Below are 22,862 nucleotides of genomic sequence, written 5' to 3' on the forward strand. Positions count from 1 at the left end.
GTAAATGAGCTCATGAGTAAATCGGTGTATAATTCGACTCATTATTTTTTTCTCTTTCCCATTTATGCATAGAAACAAGCCTCTCCTGTCCAAGCCCATCGTAGAATTACATTCGGAGGACATGCTTCATATGGGCAAGTATCCTTAATGGTAGCACAGTCTGGATCATCTAAATATTTTTGCTTCAAATCCGCCCTCCCTTTTTCTTTTAATAGATGGTCTGAGTTCTGTCATACAATGCTGATACATTTACATTTATATCATGGTTGCCATGAAGAAATTTAAAACAAGCTTCTGTATGACTCTTTTTAGATGTCCTTGGGTTTCCAATCCAAAATCTTTTATTAATTTTAATTAGTTGCCAACATTTCAAAAATAGATTTCTCATAAAATATTTGCGGGGTAGGTATCAGGGATTGAACCCAGGGGTGCTTAAACACTGAGCCACATTCCTAGCCATATTTTAATATTTTACATTTAGGGACAGGATCTTGCTAAGTTGCTGAGGCTGGCTTTGACCTCGTGATCTTCCTGCCTCAGCCTTCTGATGAAAATAGTGGTTTTTCAGCTTTCTTTGGAAAAATCAAGATGTAGCAACATTAGACCCCAATCCCTAGGTGGTGATAATTAGTCGTGCCTGCCCCATTTAGAGGTGACCTGCCTGCTGCCCTCTGTTCCCACCTGTCTGTTGTCTTGACCTGCGCCACTCATTTATATCATTTGCTTGGCTCCTGCAGTCTGTATTTCCACCTGGCATTTAATTATGCATGTTTCTAACAAAACTTTTCTCATTTCTGAACTTTCCAATTTGTGGTTTAAAAAAATCTCCCTTATGGGGCTGGGATTGTAGCTTAGTTGGTAGAGGGTTTGCCTTGCACGGGTGGAGGCACTGGGTTTGATCCTCAGCACCACATAAAAACAAATTAATAAAATAAAGGTTAAAAAAGTGAATTAAAAAAAATCTCTCTTACTAGAATATTTGTGTTTAGTTTGTGCCTGACAGAGACGTTGAAGGGGTTTATAGTCATTTAGGTCAGAAAACTTGCTCAGAGAGGATGGCCTTCTTGGATGGTCAGCACAGATAACACAGTAAACATTGGGAAGCTGGATAAGCCTCCATTTACGTGTAGCTTTAGTCATCCTTGTGACTGGAGTCCCAATAAAGTTTGTCCAGAAAATATCTTCCCAGCCTTTGCTTCACACTCAAATTATCAGTAGTACCTATTCAAGGTTTGCTATTTCCTGGACTATTTGCTCTCTCCCGGTTTGGCTGTTACAGTTTTCTATATTGGGTTAACATTTCTGTCAGCTTTATGGTCTGTATTGAAGGATCTACTACTTAACATTACCTTTGGTCAAACAATGTGGACATATGTGAAGTAGAAAGTAAAGACCCCAAGGGTTGGGGTTGTGGCTCAGCGGTAGAGCGCTGGCCTAGCACATGCGAGGCTCTGGGTTCGATCCTCAGCACCACATTAAAAAAATAAATAAATAAACAAATAAAGGTATTGTGCCCAACTACAACTTAAAAAAAATATTAAAAAAAAAAAAAAAAGAAAGTAAAGACCCCAAGAGAGCCAGTGCTGGAGTGTTTTCTTTCCACAGATGTGCAGTGGTTGTCTTTTTCTAGAGGAAGACAGACAGATGCATGGATAAGTACACCCCTGTGCCTAGTGCATAAAAGGTTCAGTACATTTTTGTTGAATCAATGTATAGACACACTGAATGAATGTGTATTGTAGCTCAACATGTACTTGCTGAATGAGTCTCTGCTTCTATATGTAAATGTCGATGTTTTGTAATTTTAATAAACAGTGAATAAATTATACACACTGTTCTGTAACTTGCTCTTTTGTGTCCTTGTAAATCACAATTATTCTTTTTGTGTCAGACTTTATAGATTTGCATCATTATTTTTATGGCTTTATAGAACTTGTTTGCATGGAAATTTCATTATGTTTGGTCTGTTTTCTACTGATGGTCATTTAGGTTGCTGCCTTTTTTATAAGTTTTTACATTAAACTATATTGTAGTAAATGTATGGATATGTGCATATTTTCAGGAATTGCTAATTCAAAGAATTGCACATTATGAGTTCTGATAGCTATGGCTGCCCTGCTTTTCAAGTCTCTTTTTATGAATTTATATTTTAGTAGAATTGGTGAGGATTCTGTTTCCCTATTACCCATACTGGGTTTGATCATTTTAAAAGTTTTACCAGTCTGATAGACTGGAATGTTGCCCTATTATTTTAAAAACATATGTAACTTTGAATGCTAGTGAATTGGAATATCTTTCCCTGGTTATTTAAAAATGTTTTTATTAGTGCATTATAGTTATACATAATAGAGGGGTTTATTTTCACATTTCCATAAATGCATATAATATCGTTTTTTCCATTTCAGTCCCCATTCAGTCCCCAGGGGCTTTCCAAGTTTTGTTGCTCTTTGAAATTTTTTTGGTTTCATTTGCTTTGATGTTTTTTTTTTTTTTTTTCAGTTGCATCACTTCTGTTTCTTTTTAATTTGTATAAACCATTTATAATAAATGGATGTTCTTTGAGAAAGGTCCCTTATAAGCCTTTGTGGTTTTGTTTGGTACTGGGGATTGAACCCAAGATCGCTCAACCATTGCATCACATCTCCAGCCATTTTTATTTTTGAGGTAAGATCTTGCTAAAATACCTAGGACCTTGCTAAGTTGCTGAGGCTGGCTTTGAACTCGCCGTCCTCCTTCCTCAGCCTACCAAGTTGCTGGGATTACAGGCATGTGCCACTGCGTGCCCTGTAAGCTCTGAATGTGTGTGTGTGAATTTTTGTTTTCTGTTTTACTTGTCTTTTAACTTTGTGTTTGGGTCTGATGTAGATGAAGATTTTAGTTCAGCTGTTCATACTTTTTGATCTTGCCACCATTCTTCTAAGAGAATTTGAATAAAAATGAAATAAGAATGTGAGTGGAGGGCTGGGGATGTGGCTCAGGCGGTGGCGCGCTCGCCTGGCATGCGTGCGGCCCGGGTTCGATCCTCAGCACCACATACCAACAAAGATGTTGTGTCCGCCGAGAACTAAAAAGTAAATATTAAAAAAAATATTTAAAAAAAAGAATGTGAGTGGAAATTTGAGGAAAGTGGCAGGTGCTAAAAAAAAGTTGCAGAAATTTTGTTTAAAAGTAAGAATTATTGTTACTTTGGGCCTGGGAGTGTATGTAGTTCAGTGGTCTATATGATTCAGGGATCCAGCGCAGGGACCCCTGCTGGCCTCTGCACGTGCCACGCGTGCTCTTCCCTCCTCCTGGCTCTCTTCTCCTGTCTTTGTAAAGGGGCTCCTTCTCATCACCGGGCTCTCAGCCTAGCTGCCACCTTCTCAGAGAGGTCCCTCCTGACCCCAGTGACCTCCTCTCCCCACTGTCTGTGGCACTAGCCACTTGTGTTTGTGTGTTCTTAGTTTTCTCTATTGGATTATTATGGTCCCTGGGGGCAGGGCCTCTACCTTTCTGTTCATTAGTACATTCCCAGAAATGGCTCAGTGCCCCACTCATAGTGAGAGCTCAGTAAGAGTCAGATGGGTAGACAGAGGGACAAATGAGTCTTCTCTACGGACCAGGAACCTACCTGGGGCTATCTCCATTTTACTATAGTTTTTACATTTTTAAAAAGATTTCCCCCAGTACTGGGATTTGAACCCAAGGTCTTGCACATGCTAGGCAAGTGCTCTGCTACTGACCTGCACCCCGAGCATATTTTTTTTTTTTTTTAGATGAGCTCCTGGCTTAGTTTCCCAGGCTTGTCTTCTTAAACTTGAAATCCTCCTGCCTCGGCCTCCTGAGTAGCTGCAATGACTGATGTATAACACAGCACCTGGCTTTCTTTTCCTCCTTGAGTTAAGGAGAAAATCCTATGAGCAGAAAAGAATGCTTTGCAATCTTTAAAAATAATTTCTAATCTGTCATTGAAGATATATGAATGGGATTGCTGGGATTCAGTCCACATCTCTCTTGAAATACCTGGTGGTGATAGAAGAGATCATTAATTGTGTGATTAAAATCAGCACCGTGGAGTCACTGTTGGTGTGTGCATGTATATGTTTAATGACTGTGTTACATTGTGTAAATTTCCAATTTTCTTAAGCCTTTTGCAGAGCATGTGAGGTTAATGAGGCAGATAATTAAAGTATGTATCAGGTAGCTTTTGCTCTGTAACAAACTACTGCTAAATGTGTTCTGAAACACTAAGTATTTATTTTGCTCCTAAGTCTGTGGCTTGGCAAGTTCAGTTGAGTTCCTTTGGGTGAAATCTCTGCTTGGCTCATTCAAGCACTTGCCTGGATTGAATTATCCAAGTCTTGTTTTTTCCTCCATTTCGTACCAGGTGTCAAGTTAGGGGGAAGTGTCCCCATCTCTCTGGGCTCACAGTGCCCTGAATGTCTCAATAATTTCTTCGCAGTGCTCTAGGCCAAATAACATCCTGCACAGTTCTGTTTATTAATTAGTCAGGTTCAAATATCTTAAGTACTTATGTCTTAACAACTTACTATTCATTTGAAAAAGGTAATAGATATGAATCGGAAAAGCAAATACTATTTTTATCTCCTTCTTAAGTAACCACAGTTACTATTGAGATGTGTGTTCCTGCTGGGCACTTCACAACTTCCTGGATCAAATTGGATGCTACCCCATGTTCCATGTTCACCTGGGACTTGATTTTCATTCACAGCAGCATCTGAAAACTTAGCTTCCCAAAGAGATGGTGTTTGGGAGGAATGCACGATGATATCATGTTGACACTCTGCTTTGAGCAGGTAGTTTGCTTAAGTTTGACCAATGATGAGTATCTCAGCATTTCCCCCAGGAACTGAAAATACCCCGCCCCATCCCTATATATTCGCCATCCCGAAGCCACCTCAGTACATGGTTTGGGAACCACAGAGCTTGTCACCTTAATACTGCTCGAGTCACTTGAACATCGCCTCACATGGCATTGTTCGTATTTCATGATGAACCCACCAGATCCCAAGCTCTCAATTCTGTGAATGTAATATTCAAATATTATTTCAGAGTTACCATAGTGATATTGTTTAATATCAGTTTTCATAGGTGTTCCACATCTGGGACAGTGGCACAAAATAGGTTAAGAGAAAGGTAGTCTCGGGTGGTGTCCTGCCTTGCCAGAGCCGGGGCCTGGGAGCAGGTGGAGTGGGAATGTGCTCTCAGGGCTCTTGGCCCTCCGGCCCGTGCTCGCACGCTCACTCCGGAGAGGAGTCTCGAGCTGGGTCAAAACCACAGTGTGTCACATTTTCTCTCAGAGTAATAAGGACTATGTAAGGATTTGTATGTGTGTGAGGGGTCCTGCCGTGTTGCCCAGGGCACTCACAGACTCCTGTGCTCCATCAGTCCTCCTGCCTCAGCTTCTTGAGTATCTGGGACTAAAAGGATTTTTAATAATTTAATTCATAAATTTATAAAAATTGCACCACCCCACCCCCCAGAATAATGAGGTTCCTTTGGAACTTGCTCTTAGCCTGTGTCCTCCACAAACACATTTTGTTCCCTGTAAAATGGGAAGGCATCCTTTGAGGGCAGATAAGGACCTGCTGTTTCCGCACAGCTTGAGGAGCCCTGACCTAAGAGGAGTGACTCAGTCGTGATGGTGGTGTGTCATTCTCAAATTCTGTCATTTAAATGGACATCAAGGTCAGCGGGTGCAGTGCTTCCTGGGTGATATGCCCACATGCCAAGGCCAGGGCTGGGCCATTGCTAGGTGATGGTTGAGCCTCCAGTCACTGTCCCCATTCAAGTCTGCTGTATTTCGCACTTAATTATAGGAATGATCATGGTGATGTGTGATTTTTGCTTCACATTCTCACTTTAGATCCTAATCTGTGCAAGCTATATCCCCCCTGAACCACAGGGTGCTCAAGAACTGCATGCTTTTAAATTCTGGTGTGTTTTTGTTCTTGGTTTTTGTTGGTGTTTTGGCTAGGCATGGAAATACTCATTTCAAGCAAGCTTATCATTGACACATGTGTTATTTACAAGAAGGCACATAGACACGTGAGAATTGCTTCTTTTCATAATGGGCAGACAAGTGCCCTCATATTCTTGATGTTATTTCTGTGGTCTGGGCATGGTGGCAGCCTGGGGCAGACTTTGGGTTCCCTGCTTGCCTTTCATTGCTTTCCTGATATCTGTTGGGCTCCTAGGAAGTACTTCCTGTAGCTTCTCAAGTGTGGTCAGATGTATTTGAATCAGCTGGATGGGTTTTTAAAGACAGAGAGGGAGAACCTTCCAGCATCTTTAGCTGGGGGTTCTCAGAGCCAAGAAGACCTGCTATCAGCAGTGCTACAGGACGGCCATTGGGCGCTTCAGCTCCTTGGCTGGTTTGTTCCATTGAGGAAATTGAGCACATGATGCCTGTGGTAAACAAACTCTTCTTTTCTATTGAGAACTTTATTGAACTTTGAATTAAAAAATTTAAGCAAACACATACATTGTAACTAGACGGATGAACCTCTATGGACCCCTCATCCATGTTTATTGCCAATGTCACTTTATTTGTACCAGTAGTTCCCCAGACCGAGCATCGAGACCATCTGAAAATGTATTAGAAATGCACAGCCTGTTGATCTGTGCTGCGCTAGGCCCCAGGGGCGAGGTGACCTGTGGCTGCTGAAGCTGGAGAACACCACGTCCACCAGTGCAGGCCCCCTGCTGGGATGCTTTAAGCAAATATCATTGTGTATTTGCAAATGCCTTAGTACATAAACTATTTTCTTTTAAACATGTCACAAATGGTTGCAACATTTCGAGAACTGCCTCTCAGTGGGTATCAATATTTAAACAGGCTTCACCTTTATCTCTTAATTCGACTCAGTGATGTACTTTAAAGAGAATAACAGGACAGGTACTCCATTGGTATGTATACACAAGGATGCTAGTTGCAGTGTCCAAGATGAAGGAAACTTGGAAATACCACATGTCCAGTATGAGGGATTGGCTAGTAAGTTATGTTCTTTTTCCCCTACACAGTGGGATGTTATGAAGCCATTAGAGAATTATGTTCCAGATGCTGTTATTAAGTAGGAAAAGCAGTTTTCAGAATGGGTTTTGTGTGATCTCATTTCCTTTTTTTCTGTTCAGGGTGTATGTGTATGAGAGAGAGAAAGAGAGAGAGAGTCTCTCTCTTTCTACCCCCCCCCCAAAAAAAAAAAAGAGTTTTTGTTGTGGTATGACTTAAACACGGAGTAAAAAGGCTGGAATGTTAGTTACCAAAACACTCGTACTTACCTTTGGAAGATGTAATTTTGGTTATGTTCACACTCTTCTTGCTTGTTTTGTTTGTTTTGTTTTTTTTTTTTAAACAACAAACATGTATTTTTTTTTTAATGGGCCCAATCATTGAAGTTACTTTAATTTTGGAAAACTCATTCATTGAAATTTAATCTCCTCTTGATTAATTTCAGTTGAAACAATCTCCTTGCATTTGCAGATGGGCACACACTGGATTCAAAGAGATATGCCATTATTGGAGCAGACCTCCGAGACCTATCTGAACTGGAAGAGAAACTAAAGAAATGTAACATGAATACACAGTGAGATTTCTTTTTAACCTCTTCTGCATTTGTGATTTCATGCTAATTATGAGATGTGGCCTGTTGGAAGTGCAGCTTGAGACCCAGTTTTTCATTTTGATTTTTATAAGTTTTGTCATTTCCTTGCTGCTTAGTTGCTTGCTGAAGTTTTTTTGATTTGTTTGCTTTTTTAAAAATCCGCTGTTTATAGATCTGCATGACAGTAGGGTATGTTTTGACATATTATACATACATGGAGTGCAACCCATTCTAATTTTGATGCTGAAGTTCTTAAGCAGTGTTGTTTCTCAAGTCTGTTTGCACATCATAATCACACGTATTAGCTTTTATTTTTATTTATTTTTTTAAAGAGAGAGTGAGAGAGGAGAGAGAGAGAATTTTTTTAAAATTTTTTTTAAGAGAGAGTGAGAGAGGAGAGAGAGAGAGAGAGAGAGAGAGAGAATGAGAGAGAGAGAGAATGAATTTTTAATATTTATTTTTTAGTTCTCGGCGGACACAACATCTTTGTTGGTATGTGGTGCTGGGAATCGAACCCAGGCCGCACGCATGCCAGGCGAGCGTGCTACCGCTTGAGCCACATCCCCAGCCCCGTATTAGCTTTTAAAAATACTGATGCCTAGTATCAAAGTTTGAGAGAAGAGAATTGTATGGACAGAAACAAATCTAGAATATATAATGTACAACTGCCATTAAATAGAAGTGCTTCATAGGAGAAATGGGCAAAAGATAACCAGGCAGCTCCAAGAAGAAACTGAATATCATGTAATGCAGAATATATGACGTATGACTATCCTATGAGGATATCAAGCCTCAGGAGGAGTCAGATGGAATTCTGTTTTCCTCCCACCAAGTTAGCAAAAACGGACATGGTATAACCATTGGTGGAAGCAAACTTGGTACAACCATTATGAGGAACAATCTGAAAGTGTCTATACTAAAGTTGTAAATGTGTTGTCATACCTACCACAGATCTACTTTGGGGTATATTCCCTGGAGAAGGTCTTGCATAAGAAGATTGTATGTCATAGTCATTACAGTGCAGAAAATTGGGAATGTTTGTCAATGGGAGACTGGATAAATCAAATGAAAAATGAATGGCCTAGATTTATGTGGGGAGAGCTCAAACCTAACGTTGAATAAAAAAAAATACACAAAATCAAGTTGCATAATAACAGGCACGGTGTGATCCTAAATACATAAAACCAAACCCCCACCATATTAAATTTTTATGGTTACATGCTTTCATGTATTTTATAAATGGTCCAGAAGGATTCACACCAAATTCTTGAGAGTGGGCACTTCTGGGAAGATGAGGAGGAGTGAGATGCATGGTTTTAGCATGATGCCACTGGTCAAAATCGGATTGGAGTTACAGAGGTAGTGAGAGGTGAAGATGACATTGTCATGGACATTTGTGATTCACAGCATAAGATGGACGTTTGAGGGGACACACCACACCTTGGCAAAGGGACATGTGAACTCCATGGTTTCCTCAAGCACATGTTTTTTTCAGTGGATGTTAGTGAGTGAATCCGTAGTAGACTGGCTAAAGCTGGACTCACTGGTAACCATGGTACCCTGTCCAGGAGAGTGCAAGTCTTAGCTTCTTGTCCTGAGTTCAACTCTAAGCTTCCTCCTTACTAGTTAACTAACAGGAAATGTTTTGTATTTTTTTTTTTTTAACTTCTTTGAGCCTTGTTTTCTCTTATCATGAACTGGGATAAAAACTACATCACCATATAGATGAACTGAAGTAATTCATGTGAGTGTAGCTGAACAGACATAGTAGACCCTCAGTAAGTGACTTCTGAATCCAGCTTTGCTTGTAGTGACCGGTAGATTCTGAAAATGATATGAAAGATCAGGGAAATAATCACTTATAAAGTGGGCTAGCTCTTGATGGGAACTTTGTCTCCCTTTTAGAAACTGACAAAATGGATGAAAACAGTTGAAATGACAAGTTTTAGAATTCTGTGTCCAGTTCTTCCACGTGGTTTCATTGTGTTCTGTATTTTTTCTTTATGGGCTGGCTTTTCGGTTTTCTTTCATTTATGTTTTGAAAAAATATGAATCTTCACTTTTAATGCTAATGATCACCTTTAAAATAGTTCTAAAATACTTTTAAAGTTTTCAAATAATTCAGACTTATAAAAACTTAAATGCCAAGATTTCCTAAAAAAGTGGTCTTTACCAGTTTTCCTCACGTTAGTATCTTATGCAGTAATGGTTGCCTTTTATATTAAATAACTTCTTGAAACTTTCTCTAGTTGTCAACTTATTCGATGAGGTTTTGGAATATTAGTTTTTCATTCATTCACACACTGTAATCATTTCAAGTGACATAACCTTAGTTTTTTTTTTTTGTTTTGTTTTGTTTTTTTGGTACTGGGATTGCACTCAGGGGCACTCGACCACTGAGCCCCATCCCCAGCCCTATTTTGTATTTTATTTAGAGACAGGGTCTCACTGAGTTGCTTAGCAAGCCTCACTGTTGCTCAGGCTGGCTTTGAACTCCCAATCCTCCTGCCTCAGCCTCTTGAGCTGCTGGGATTACAGGCGTGCACCACTGCGTTAGGCAACATAATCTCAGGCATTACGTTTAGATCATTATTGTTAATTTCAAAAAATTCTTCGTTTAAATGTTTTGTTTTTTGATGTTTCCAGTGTGTGCAACATAGACGGTTCTTTTTCTGGATTCAGTGTTCTGTGTTTCTTTGTATCATGATTCAGTCCAGGCCACGTTGAGTTTATGATGTCAGGTGAGGGACAGGTGCTCCAAGGAGCACTTGGATATAAATTTGTAACTGTCTGAGTTATCTAACATTTCATTGTTAAAAAACAAAGTAGAGGGGCTGGGGTGGTGGCTCAGTGGCAGAGCACTCGCCTAGCGTGTGTGAGGTACTGGGTTCGATTCTCAGCACCACATATAAATAAATTAATTAAATAAAGATCCATTGACAACTAAAAAAATATTAAAAATAACAAACAAAAACAAAATAGAATCCAGATGAGCAAAGTAGCTGGCTAGGAAGAGCTGAGGCCCCAGGCTTCATTCCTGTGTGGACAGGGGCAGGCCAGCAGGAGGCTGCCAGCTGGGCTGCCTCATTCTCTTCCCACAGCAGGCTGCCTTGAGTTCATTCAGTGTCAGGGTTCCAGGTGGAGCAAGAGCAAGTGCCAGGAGAGCCAGTGCCATTCATCTCCAAACTTGCATCCTATCTGCTGCTATCTCCTTGACACACCAAGTGCCTGACTAACCCAGGTTCTGGGGTAGGATCTGTAGTGTTATGTTACCACTGTGCCATGCACAGGAGGGACAGTGCACACCCTTTTAACAGTCCTCCCCACACATCAGCTCAGTGTCATTAGCCAGACAAATCACTGCTCCTGCTCAGCTTCTCACAGTGCAAGGCTTTGGGTCCTAATGGTCCTGTGTGTGCTGACTTCTGGTTTTCTGGGGGTGGGACTTGCCTTGCCAAAACTGCAACATATGTGCAAGTTCTCACTTGATAAAAACGCCTTGATTTTTTTTTTTTTTAAACTTCAGATTGCCAACACTCCTGATAACTGAATGTGTGCTGGTTTACATGACTCCAGAGCAGTCGGCCAACCTTTTGAAGTGGGCATCCAACACTTTTGAGACAGCCATGATCATAAACTATGAACAGGTAAGAGGAAGCCAGAGATCGGGTTCTCCTCAGACCCCAGAGGTGGCTTTTTCTCTTGACACCTTTGCCATATCCTTCCCTGTTCTTTTCCTTTTGCCTTCAGCCATTTATCACTTCTTTATGAGTTGATTCCAGCAATCTTGGTCAATTCTTGCTTGTCTTCTTGCAAACTTTGAGCCAGAGTTTTAGAACTTCTGATTTGGTCTTTATAAATTTTTTTCCATTTCTTTCTTTATCACTGTATTTTCTGTAGAATCATAGAGCGTTCCCTACAAAGGTCTTTTGTTAGTGTGTGACTGACTTTATTTTTTAAAATCTTTTTTCATTACAGATAAGGGCAGTAAAGAGACGTGCTCCACATCATGTACTTATGGGTGGATCTAGGCTAGACTTGTCTCCACCTCCTTCCCTGCTCCTGCCCTGTTCATGCTCTTGTGTTTGGTTCTTGGTTGGCTGGTTTTTCTCCCTTCTCTCTCTCTCTCTTTTCATTTATTTATTTATTTATTTTACAAATTAGTGTTAGGTTTTTAAAAAAAATTTTAATTGATTTTTAAAAAATAAATGACAGTGGGATACATTACAATTTTTATTACACATACACAGCACAATTTTTCATATCTCTGGTTATATATAAAGTATGTTGACACCAATTTGTGTCTTTATACATGTACTTTGGATAATGATGACCATCACATTCCACCATCCTTGCTAACCCCCTGCCCCCTCCCTTCCCTCCCACCCCTCTGCCCTATCTAGAGTTTGTCAGTTTCCCTTCCCTCTCTTAACCTGGGCATGTTCCCCAGCTGAGCTGAGGAGTGGATTTGGTGGAAGCTGCCTCCTGTCTTGTCTTTTTCTTTTGATAATTTCTTACATTTTAATTTATTTATTTTAATTAGGTATATATGGCAGTAGAATGCATCTTGATTCCTTGTACACAATTGCAACACAACTTTTCAATCTCTGATTGTACACAACGTAGCTTCGCACCATATTGCAGTCATACCTGTACCTAGGATAATAATGTCCCTCAGATTCCACCATCTTTCCTGCCCCAGGTGCCTTCCCCTCTCCACCCTCCCCTTTGCCCATTTTTCCTGTGCCTCCCCTCCCCTGTTACTGGCTCAGCTTCCACTTATCAGAACGAACATCCAGCCTGTCTTTTCTTTTTCTTTTTCTTTTATTTATTTATTTATTTATTTTTTAATTTTTTAGTTTTCGGCAGACACAACATCTTTTGGTTTTTTTTTTTGTATGTGGTGCTGAGGATCGAACCCGGGCCACACGCATGCCAGGCGAGCGCGCTACCACTTGAGCCACATCCCCAGCCCAGCCTGTCTTTTCTTTTGATGTGAACAAATCCTGGGCAGCTGTCTGCTTTTGCCCCCTGTGCTTCCTCTGTGTGTGCTGTCCCACTCCCACTCACACAGCCTCAAATGACAAATGGCAGGTTAAGGGAATTTGGAGCAGAGACCCTGTTGCTTTGGAGGACGCCTCGGAAAGTACCTGTTTTCAGTGTGTTGTCCACAGCTGTCCCTCACCTGACACCCTCATCTCATCCACATAATTTAACTTAAGTCACTAACTTTCTATCAAATACAACATCACCAGCAGCCTCATTACACATAATTGCTTACATGTCTTACGTCATATCCTGATTGTTTAAAATTACAAAAGCACAAGGATGATGATAAAGTAATGACAGTGAACTGCGAGATGTGCTTGCTATGTACCAGGCACTGTTCTGTGAGTTTTACATAAATTAATAATTAATTATGACAGTAGTCATCAGGGTAGGTACTATCACTGTCGTGACTTTACAGGTGAGAGGATAGAGCACAGAGAGTTAGCTAGCCAGGGCCTCGCAGCTTGCAAGCCAGAATTCAAACCTTGGTAGTAAGACAATGGAGTGTGTGTTCACAGTGCCGTCTGTCCTGAGTGGGTGGCGTGCAATGTGATCATTAGTGCTTCATGAAGGGAATAGTACTGTTGCTTGTCTGGCATTATTGTCATGTCAACTCTGGGAGTAATTTTACATATTGTTCCAGTGAGGTCTTTTTGTCACCTCATATATGCATGGCAAAGCCATCGTCAGTGCTACAGTAGTGAGTGGCAATGCGTTTTCTGGCGTTTGTGCATATATATAGGGTAGTTGTGGTTTTTTAAGATTTTTTTATTCAAAAAACTAACACCACATGCAGAACAGAAAAATCAAGCAATCCAAAGATTAGATAAAAGTAAATCTCTCGGGGGCTGGGGATGTGGCTCAAGCGGTAGCGCGCTCGCCTGGCATGCGTGCGGCCCGGGTTCGATCCTCAGCACCACATACCAACAAAGATGTTGTGTCCGCCAAGAACTAAAAAATAAAAAAAAAAAAAAAAAAAAAAAAAGTAAATCTCTCTCCTACCCTTGACCTCAGTCTTCTGATCTGAGAAGCAGTGGTCCTGCGTTCAGAATTTCCCTAAAAGGAGAGAGATCCATTTTCTCTGGAAGGCAAGGGCTTTCTGTGCACACCCCTCCATGGCTTCTTGGGAGTTAGCTTAAAGTCCTCTGCGTCTCTGTGGCTGTCCTCCTTCCTTTTCACAGGTTTGTGGTGGTTCATTATGTGAACGTGATAGCATTTAGTTAACCCTCAAATGATGGTCATTTCTTTCCGGAATCTTCCCACTTCACATAATACTGTGGTTGATTGCTGCATCTCTGCATGTGAGTGAGTACACCTGTAGGGGCCAGTGCTGTGTGGAGTTGGCGCAGCCCAGGTGGAGCTCTGAGGTGGCCGTGTGCTGCCCAGGGGCCGCCCACCGCACGCTCCCAGCACACGGCGCTGGTGCCACTCCCTCCCTCACCTGTGCTGGCAGGAGCTCTCAGTCAGCCTCGACTGGTTAAAAACTGGATGTCATTGGGTGTTTTTAATATTTAAGAAACAAACTCTCAGGGTGATGCCAGCTCTCTCTTCCCTGCTCAGGTGAACATGGGTGATCGGTTTGGGCAGATCATGATTGAAAACCTGCGGAGACGACAGTGTGACCTGGCGGGAGTGGAGACCTGCAAGTCCTTAGAGTCACAGGTCAGAGAGCAGACACGGGGTGTCTGTCTGTCCTCTTAGCCATCAAGAGGGGCCTTTCCCTTGCAGATGAGATGATGCAGGAGGCCCTGTGACTACCTGCCGACACGGGCAGCTGGGGCTCCCTGATGCTGGGACAATCCAAGTCTCCTGCTTCCACATCTTGGTGTAGAAAACAGAAACATATTTATTGTAACACTATTATTTATATCATCAAATCTTATTTTATGCGAATTTTTCTTTTATTATGTAATTTTTGAAACTAACATAGAGTCAGAGGGGATCGTGAGCTGGATGCCCATGTCCCATCAGCCGGCTTCTGTATTTAGTAATGTCTTCATCATTTTTGTTTCTAAATCCTCCACAGTATTTTTTTTGTATGGGTAGTGGCATTGGAATATTTTCAGGCAAACCCCAGTTGTACATGACTTCACCTTCAGTGTTTCAGTGCAAATCCTCTACCAGTAAAGACTTTCTCCCCCAGGATAATGTCAGAACCATTATCACCCTTCACAGACAGACATTAACTTCATAGCATCCAATATGTGGTCCATGTTCTTCTCCTCAGTTGTGTAAAACAGTTTTTATAGTTGGTGGGTCTGAATCAGGATCCACCCATGGCCCTCACTAGGTGAATGATGAGTCCCTTGTATGTCATTGAATCTGTAGTATTCCACCTCCCTATTCCAAATGTCCTTTATTTGCTGGAGACACCTCCTAGCCCTGCCCCATTTAAACAGGTTAGTTTTGACATATCTCGAGTACATGACCACCACATGCTTTCAGAACTGTTACTCAGAGAAAAGCCTCTTCCTGTTTGTCTCTAAATGTACTTCAGTTTCCTCCATGATAAAAGTATATGCCCAATATAGAAAATTTAAAGGTGAAAAGAAGAAAGATGCAGGGGACCAGAGTGGCTTTTTGAAGGAATCATTTCAGAAAAGTGCTTAGGAGGGTCTGGGACTTACTCAACGGGCCTTGTGATTTTCCCTCTCTTTTCACCACACTTCAGAAAGAGCGGCTCCTGGCGAATGGGTGGGAGACAGCATGTGCGGTCAACATGATGGAGCTGTACAGCAGGCTACCGCGGGCAGAAGTGAGCAGGTATGGGCCGGAAGCCCTGGCTCTGCGGTGGTTAATCGGGAGTGAAAGACACGCTACCTGTGGTCTTTACTATAAAACACAAAACAAAGCTTTATCCAGACTCTTTTTTTTTTTTGACAATTTTTTTAATATTTATTTTTCAGTTTTTGGTGGACATAACATCTTTGTTTGTATGTGGTGCTGAGGATTGAACCCGGGCTGCACACATGCCAGGCGAGCACGCTACCACTTGAGCCACATCCCCAGCCCCTATCCAGACTCTTTTTGAAATCAATTAAATACTGGTAGCAACCTGAGGGTAACAGATTAGCTATTAGGGGAGGTAGAGCTTGTGCCCAAACAGATGAGCAAGTGCACCTGGAAAATTCCCAGAGCAACTTCTGCAGTGGAAATTTGGCATGATCCCTGTTTTGGAGAAGGAAGAAAATGACATCACCCTAGCATTTGTAAGGGAAAAAGACCTCTGACAGCAATTTTAAATGAATCTTCCTGCATTATAAAAGAAATACATGTTCGTTCTGAATAGTTTCAAGCAGTGCCAAGGCTGTGGGGTAAAGCCCGCGCTCTGCAGGCACATGTACATAAAGATAAATATTTATTGGTACATAGGTTTTTTTTTTTTTTTTTTTTTTTTGCATCAGTGAACTTTACTACATATATTTGTCTGGAAATCCCCCTCTTTATTTTTAAACTTAAAAATGGGTCATATTTATCTTTACATATCAAAACTTTGAGGGTTAACATATCCTGTTTACATGGTATTTATCTATTTATTATTTGTTTTTTTTTTTTTTTTTTTTTTTTTAAAGAGAGAGTGAGAGAGGAGAGAGAGAGAGAGAGAGAGAGAATATTTAATATTTATTTTTTAATTCTCGGCGGACACAACATCTTTGTTGGTATGTGGTGCTGAGGATCGAACCCGGGCCGCACGCATGCCAGGCGAGCGCGCTACCACTGAGCCACATCCCCAGCCCAATCTATTTATTATTTGTACTTTGTGGATATACGTGTTTATCTTTTTAGATATACATGACTGTACATGGTATTTTATATTGCTGTGTTGGTAGAATATTTCAATAATGATAATTTTAAACTGATAATAGATAATTTTAAAGAAATAAAAAATGGGTATAGCTAGGCATTTATTCTGGTGCCTTATGTTTCGTTTTAATTTCTCTGTTTCAAACAACACTGAAGGGAACATCGCCATATATACATCTGTGTTAGTGCCTGCTTTAATTCTTTTTTTCTTTTTAAATTTTTTTAGTTATAATTGCCCACAATATCTTTATTTTGTTGATTTATTTTTGTGTAATGCTGAGGATCGAACCCAGTGCCCACCACGGGCGAGGCAAGCGCTTCACCATGGAGCTGCAGCCCCAGCCCCTGCTTTAATTCTTTTACATTTAGTTCATGCTTCCTGGATTGTTCTTTCTTTTTTCCTTTGGCGACCTAGAGGTGCAGCTTTTAGTCCCTTGCAAGGTCATGAGAAGAACTGGCTCTGCCACAGAACTTACAACATTCAGAAACATTACTGTTTTTCCGTGTGCAGACATCAGTAATTGGCAGGGAAAGCCTCGAAGGCCTGAGAAAATGCAGTCTGTGAAGTGAAGGGGTTTCTTTTGCCTCAGGGCCTCCCACATACTAAGCATGCACACTACTGAGCTATACCCCACCCCCAGCACTCTTTCTTCTTTTTAGTATAAATAAATTAAAAAGGAACCACACCAGACAAACTATGTTGTAGCCATTAAGATATGTCGTGAGCAGCTCTCCACACTGGTGACCGTGGACCATCACCTCAGACATTTTCACTGTCTAACATCATCCTTTACTATTTTGATCTCTGCTCAGGATCGAATCCCTGGAATTCCTGGATGAGATGGAGCTTCTGGAGCAGCTCATGCAGCATTACTGCCTGTGTTGGGCAACCAGAGGAGGACAGGAGCTTGGTACAGATCATCTTTTGTTTCTTTGGTGTAGAAATGGGGAATGTTCCTTCCCTAGAGAACGAAAGGCGTACCTGTGACTTCAAGCTCAAAAAGAACCCGAGAGCTCTGTGTGACCATGAGCATACCTTGGGAATTCATAGTTCTATCATCTGGGTTTTTATAGCATAGAATTCAGGAAAATTGTTTTGATGAGCCCCAGATCCTGAACAGCCAGCCAGCCCTTGACGGGTCTGCTGTGGAAATTCTGCAGTTGCAAGGTTAAGGACCTTGAAGGTTTAAAGTGATTCTGAAGTATCCAGTGTTTGTCTCTTTTATCGGGTTTACTAGGTGTTAAACACACAAGTCGTCACGCTCTCTAACAAGCCCGTGCCCTTGGTCATAGCTCCCTGGCTGTGGCCAAGCAGGCCGTGGGGGTGAGCGGATCCGCAGCTCAGTGGTGACCCGTTGGCTTTGGTCCAGCTCCTCCTCCCCACCTGCCCCAGGTCCTGCTCCCTGGCGGTTGTTATTAATGTGTCTACACCGGGGGAAACTGTGTTAGATCAGGCACGTGTAGCAGCTGCCCCAGTGCCTCCTGCAGATGTGATCTGAATGACACACGACCTCAGGCACCTTGCGAGTGGAGACCGACAGAGGCCAGGTGACATGAGGGGTGGTCAGCCTGCTTGGGCTTCTCAATCTCTTGTCTACAGTCACCCAGCTCAGCCCACAGAATCCTTTCAAACTTGTTTTGATTTAAAAAATCACTTATTGGTGTGTTTTTATGTTGTCATCCTTTCCTAAATTATAAAACAATGTAATTTGGAAACTTCTGAAAAGTGTGGCAAAGAAAAGAAAATTGACCTGTACCGAGAGAGAACCTCTAGTAACTTTTCCTTTCCATGTTTTTTTCTAGATATTATCTTATTTTTAATAAAGCTGAATTTATACATTTATGTAACATTGATTCCTAACTTTTTTCAACTTAATATGGTAGCATAACCATTTCCCCTTTGCTACCAAATATTGTCAGCGAGCATAATTATGATGCTTTTATTGAGTTCCATCACGTGACTGATTTATTTAACTTTCCCGTGCTTTTGGAAATGTACATTATTTCTGATATTTTCGAGTTAACTATAGTTCTCCCCTCCCCCTGCCCTTTTGTAGTACTAGGGTCAAACCACTGAGTTACATCCAAGGCCCAACTCTAGTTTTACAGAGCAATAGTAAGTTGGCCATTTTAACGTAAGGGGCTCCTTTGTCCCCACCCTCTGCCTGGGTGCTCTTGTGTCATGGTGAAAAATCATTTCTGCCTTAGCTCAAGGTTCAGCTGTTACAGGGTAGATTTTGGATGTTTACTGCAGAGACCCCTTAAATTGTTATAATGCTTTCCTAATCCCCTTTAAACTATTCATAAACAGAATCTTGCCCAACTTCTAGTTTCCTCGTGAAATCGCCTTTCACAGAGCAGGGGATAGCTGTAGGGTTGGATGTGCTGGGCCCAGGCCCGCCTGGTGGGCCTGTAGTGGTGTCTTGTTCTGCAGCTCTGCTGCCCTCTGCTCCGTGCCTTGAGGTCTCTGAGTCTCTGTCTCCTCCCTCAGGTCTGAAGGAGATCTCTTGTTGATCTGTTGAACGTTCCTGTTGAGCTGGAAGCCGAGCTGTCTTCCCAGAGATGCATGGAGCAGCCTGAGGGATGGCCGCGGCCAGGATGGGCCTCGCCTGTTGACCTCACTCCAAGCTCTGAGAAGTCTTATTGTGAAGGTGGTCACACCTGTTCCTGTTCCTGTTGACTTACTGTTGTTTAAATAAATCTCACTTGCCAAACGCCTGTGTCAAACCTCTGCTGGTTCCCTGTGTTCTGTGGGGTGGGCCAGGGTCACTTCTGTGGCAGCTGACACCTGACCTTCACTTACTCCCCAGGAGTCGGACCCATAGTGAATCCATTTTGGGGTTCACTCCTTGATGAACTGGGCTCTGCCAGACGCTGGAGCTCTTCTCCAGCTCGTGTGTGCTCTGGCCAGACCCACCTCTTCATGGCTTCCTTCATCCTGGCTAGTGTGGCAGCTGAGTGGTTCATGGCAGGCTGAGTAATGGCCCTGCAGTGTCCACATCCTGATCCCCGGGGCCTGTGGGTGCACTACCTCCTGTGGCAAAGGGGCTTTGCAGGTGCGGTTACGGTAGGAGTTTGGAAATGAGATCATCCTTGATTTTCAAGGGAACCTGATGTAATCATAGCCCTTTGGTTGGAAAGGGACAGAGGAGGTGTCCCACAAGGCAGTGGGATGACAGACTGTGGAGTGATGCACTTGGAAGATGGACGAAGGGTCCAGAAGACCAGGAATGTGGGCAGCTTTTAAAAGCTAGAAAGAGCGAGAAAACACCTCCAGCGCTCCAGCCCTGTTGTCAGCTGGACCTTAACTTCATGAAAACAGCTGCAGGTCCCTGACCTCCAGGACTACAAGAGCCACGTGCGTTAAGCCGTGAAGCCTGTGGTCATTTGTTAGAGCAACTGGAGCCTCGTGGTCATGCTCCAGGTGAGTAGGGCCTCCAGGAAGAATCGCCACGACTCAAACATGGACCATGAGGGTCTGTGCTGAATGGCGTGTGCAGGAATGGCGGCAAGGAAGCCCCTGGTCTCCCCTCACATGGGGTCGGCACAGCTCCTTTTCACCATTCAGAATCCTCAGATCAGTGCTCCCCAGAGCGCAGGCGTGTCCCCACTGGTGGCCTGCCTGTGGGTGGCAGTCGGTGCACTGAGAACCTGAAGTGAGTGGACCACCAGGACAGAGAGCTGCTTCCTTTTTGGTTACCTTTTCCATCTCAGTCCAAGGAGATCTGAGGCTGGTCATGGTCGCCTTCAGCATTCTGTGGTACTCACCAATCCAGAGTTGAAACCTTGAGACCGTTAGTGGGTGGCAAGCCAGTTTAGCTGATTAAAGTCCATTCACGTGAAGAGACATAGACTAGGATAAAAATACAGCCCATTAGCGCAGCAAAGGCGAGGATTGTGTTTTTCAAACTTCATTTTCATGTGTATCTGAAGGACTTTGTGAGTAGGAACTGGTTTGTTGTTGTTTCACTAAAGACAGAATTTTCTAGCACTTCACCACCAGAACAGCAACAATGCCTACTTGACATTGAGAAAAACTTTTGAGCCCCTCGTGGTGGCCCACGCCTGTAATTCTAGCCGCTCAGGAGGCTGAGGCAGGAGGATCAAGAGTTCAAGGCCAGCGAGGCACTAGGCAACTCAATGAGACCCTGTCTCTACATAAAATATAAAATTGGGCTGGGGATGTGGCTCAGTGGTCAAGTGGCCCTGAGTTCAATCTCAGTACCCAAAAGAAAAACTTTCATTGCATCAATGGTCTTTTTTTGCCTTTGTATTTTTAATAGATCACCATCTATCCAGGGGCAATGATGCTCCATCGCCATTGATGGCTGTGTGGTAAAATATCCCTCAGAGTGACAGGGCTTTGGCCGAGGATGTAACTGAGAGCGCTTGCGTAGCACAGGCAAGGCCCTGAGTTCAGTCCCCAGCACTGCGAAAACCAAAGTCATTGGCATAATATCTTAAAAATGAGTCTATCAAAAGATAATTATTAGGAAAACAACAACAGAGGCACCGAAAGAGTGTTGGAAAAAAATCCCAGAAATAATGCATTTGGGACTATCGAAGCTCCATACTGGAGCATTATCAGAATGGATGTCCAGTTTCTCCAGCCCCATTTGTCGAAGCGCCTGCCCTTTCCCCATTGACCAGTCTTGACATTCTTTTCAAAATCATCCGGCCACTTATGCGAGGGTTTCTTTCCAGGCCGCCTATTCTATTCCACTGGTCTATTTGTCTGTTTTTATGTCAGGGCGAAACTATTTTGATTACTGTAGCTGTACGGTAAGTTTTGAAATTAGGGAGTGTGAGACCTCCAACAACTTAAGTTTTGAGATTGTTTTGGCTGTTCAAGGTCCCTTGAGATTCTAATGAATTTTTCGAATGTGAGTAACTATAATAACCAGGTATTAGACTTTTTCTTTTTTGCAGCGCTGGGATGCAACCATGGCCTCGTGCGTGCTCAGCACACGCTCTACCGCTGAGCTGCACCCCCAGGTGTCAAACTAGGTTTTAATTTTACAGCTCTTCTTTCATTTTCAGGTGGGAAGTGGGGATGGTCATGAATAAAATACTCGCTATGAGTAGGATATAGATTTATATTTTGGTTTATTTTATATCCCTCCTTGTTCTACAAAAGGAATCGAGATGGCTAATAAAACTGCAGCAACACAAAACACGAAAACAAATGCTTGGGGGACTTGGAACGTGAGTTTATAAAAAAGAAAAACAAGGCCATGAGTCAGGTGGGCTCACAAATGTGAATGTTTTATTGTCTTATGCAGGAACCGTCAGTGGGCCACAAATCTGATTCCCCCACGTTCTCATCAAGATGAAACATGATTCAGTTTCCATAAAGTCTCAGCCAGCCACATGCTCAAGAGAGGCACAACTCTCCTGCCTGAGGCCCCAGAGAAACGGAGCGTCTTCCCTGAGATCCCTGCAATCCATGTACTTACAGCCTGGCTTGTGGAGCCGCTGGCCCAGGGTCCCTGAGGCAAACAATGACTTAATGCTAAAATGAAAGTCCATGAAGGCGATTCTTCAAGGCCCAAACAAAGCAACGCAGTTGTTCACCTCTGGGAAGCTGCATTTAATACAAGAGCAGAGTTTAGAAAATATGAAGAGTGAAAGCTACAGAACCGATGGGCCTAACTGTTGTTCCTGAAAACAGCACGTTTTAGACAAGATTCCTGGTCGAGAACTGGAGATGAGAATCTCAGGGGGTGGGATAGGGATGGACATCAAATTGACAAAGTGACGCAGATCAAAATGCTCTAAAAACCAACGTGATGGACAGTAGGGTTAAGTTTTTTTGTGTGTGCGGGGGGCGGTCGGGGGAGGAGGGTGCTGGGGATTGAACCCAGGGCCTCTGGGTTCAAGACAAGCACTCTACCAGCTAAGCTATATCCCCAGCCCAAGGGTTAAGCTTTTTAGGGAAATATAAAAGCCCAGCTTCGTTCCATGCCAGCTGCACCACGTAAAACCCAGACCATTCCACACCCCTTCTTAAGACCCTCCAGGGCCCTCGTTCTTCCTGGTGTGAAATCCGACTTCTCCCTCAACCTTCAAGATCTGACCCTGAGTGATCTGGTCTCTCCCCGCCTTACATGCCACTCTCCCCTGCCTGTGACATTCCCACCCTGCCTTCACTCTTCATCTACCAAACTGTGTCTCTAAAGGGCCTTGGCGTCTGTTGGTCCCTTTCTCCGTTGGCTTTGTCCCATGAAGCCTAAACACCCTCCTCAGAGGGCTTTCCCCGCCACCCCACATAAGCCTCTAGCCCAGCAGTGGGTTTGTGTGTCTGCTCCCGTTGTGCTCCTTGTCTGGATCTGTCTTTAAGTTTATTCCACGGGTACTTCCCAAGCACCTTCTGTGTATCAGGCTCTGTTCTGGGCGCTGAGACAG

General features: G+C 42.8%; 1 protein-coding gene across 1 annotated transcript in view; it reads left to right on the forward strand.

The window, feature by feature from the left end:
- Lcmt1 (leucine carboxyl methyltransferase 1) overlaps positions 1-19,171 on the forward strand; it is a 46,655-nt gene extending 27,484 nt beyond the window's left edge. Inside the window, exons 5-11 of the mRNA XM_077802605.1 lie at positions 73-134; positions 7,484-7,586; positions 11,131-11,251; positions 14,214-14,315; positions 15,325-15,416; positions 17,271-17,368; positions 18,949-19,171. Of these exons, the coding sequence (XP_077658731.1) occupies positions 73-134; positions 7,484-7,586; positions 11,131-11,251; positions 14,214-14,315; positions 15,325-15,416; positions 17,271-17,368; positions 18,949-18,971 (601 nt within the window). The 3' untranslated portion in view covers positions 18,972-19,171. The remainder of the gene's footprint in view (positions 1-72; positions 135-7,483; positions 7,587-11,130; positions 11,252-14,213; positions 14,316-15,324; positions 15,417-17,270; positions 17,369-18,948) is intronic.
- Positions 19,172-22,862: the final 3,691 nt, after the last annotated feature.

Source organism: Urocitellus parryii, chromosome 9 (assembly GCF_045843805.1).
Source record: "Urocitellus parryii isolate mUroPar1 chromosome 9, mUroPar1.hap1, whole genome shotgun sequence".
Taxonomy (NCBI): Eukaryota; Metazoa; Chordata; class Mammalia; order Rodentia; family Sciuridae; genus Urocitellus; species Urocitellus parryii.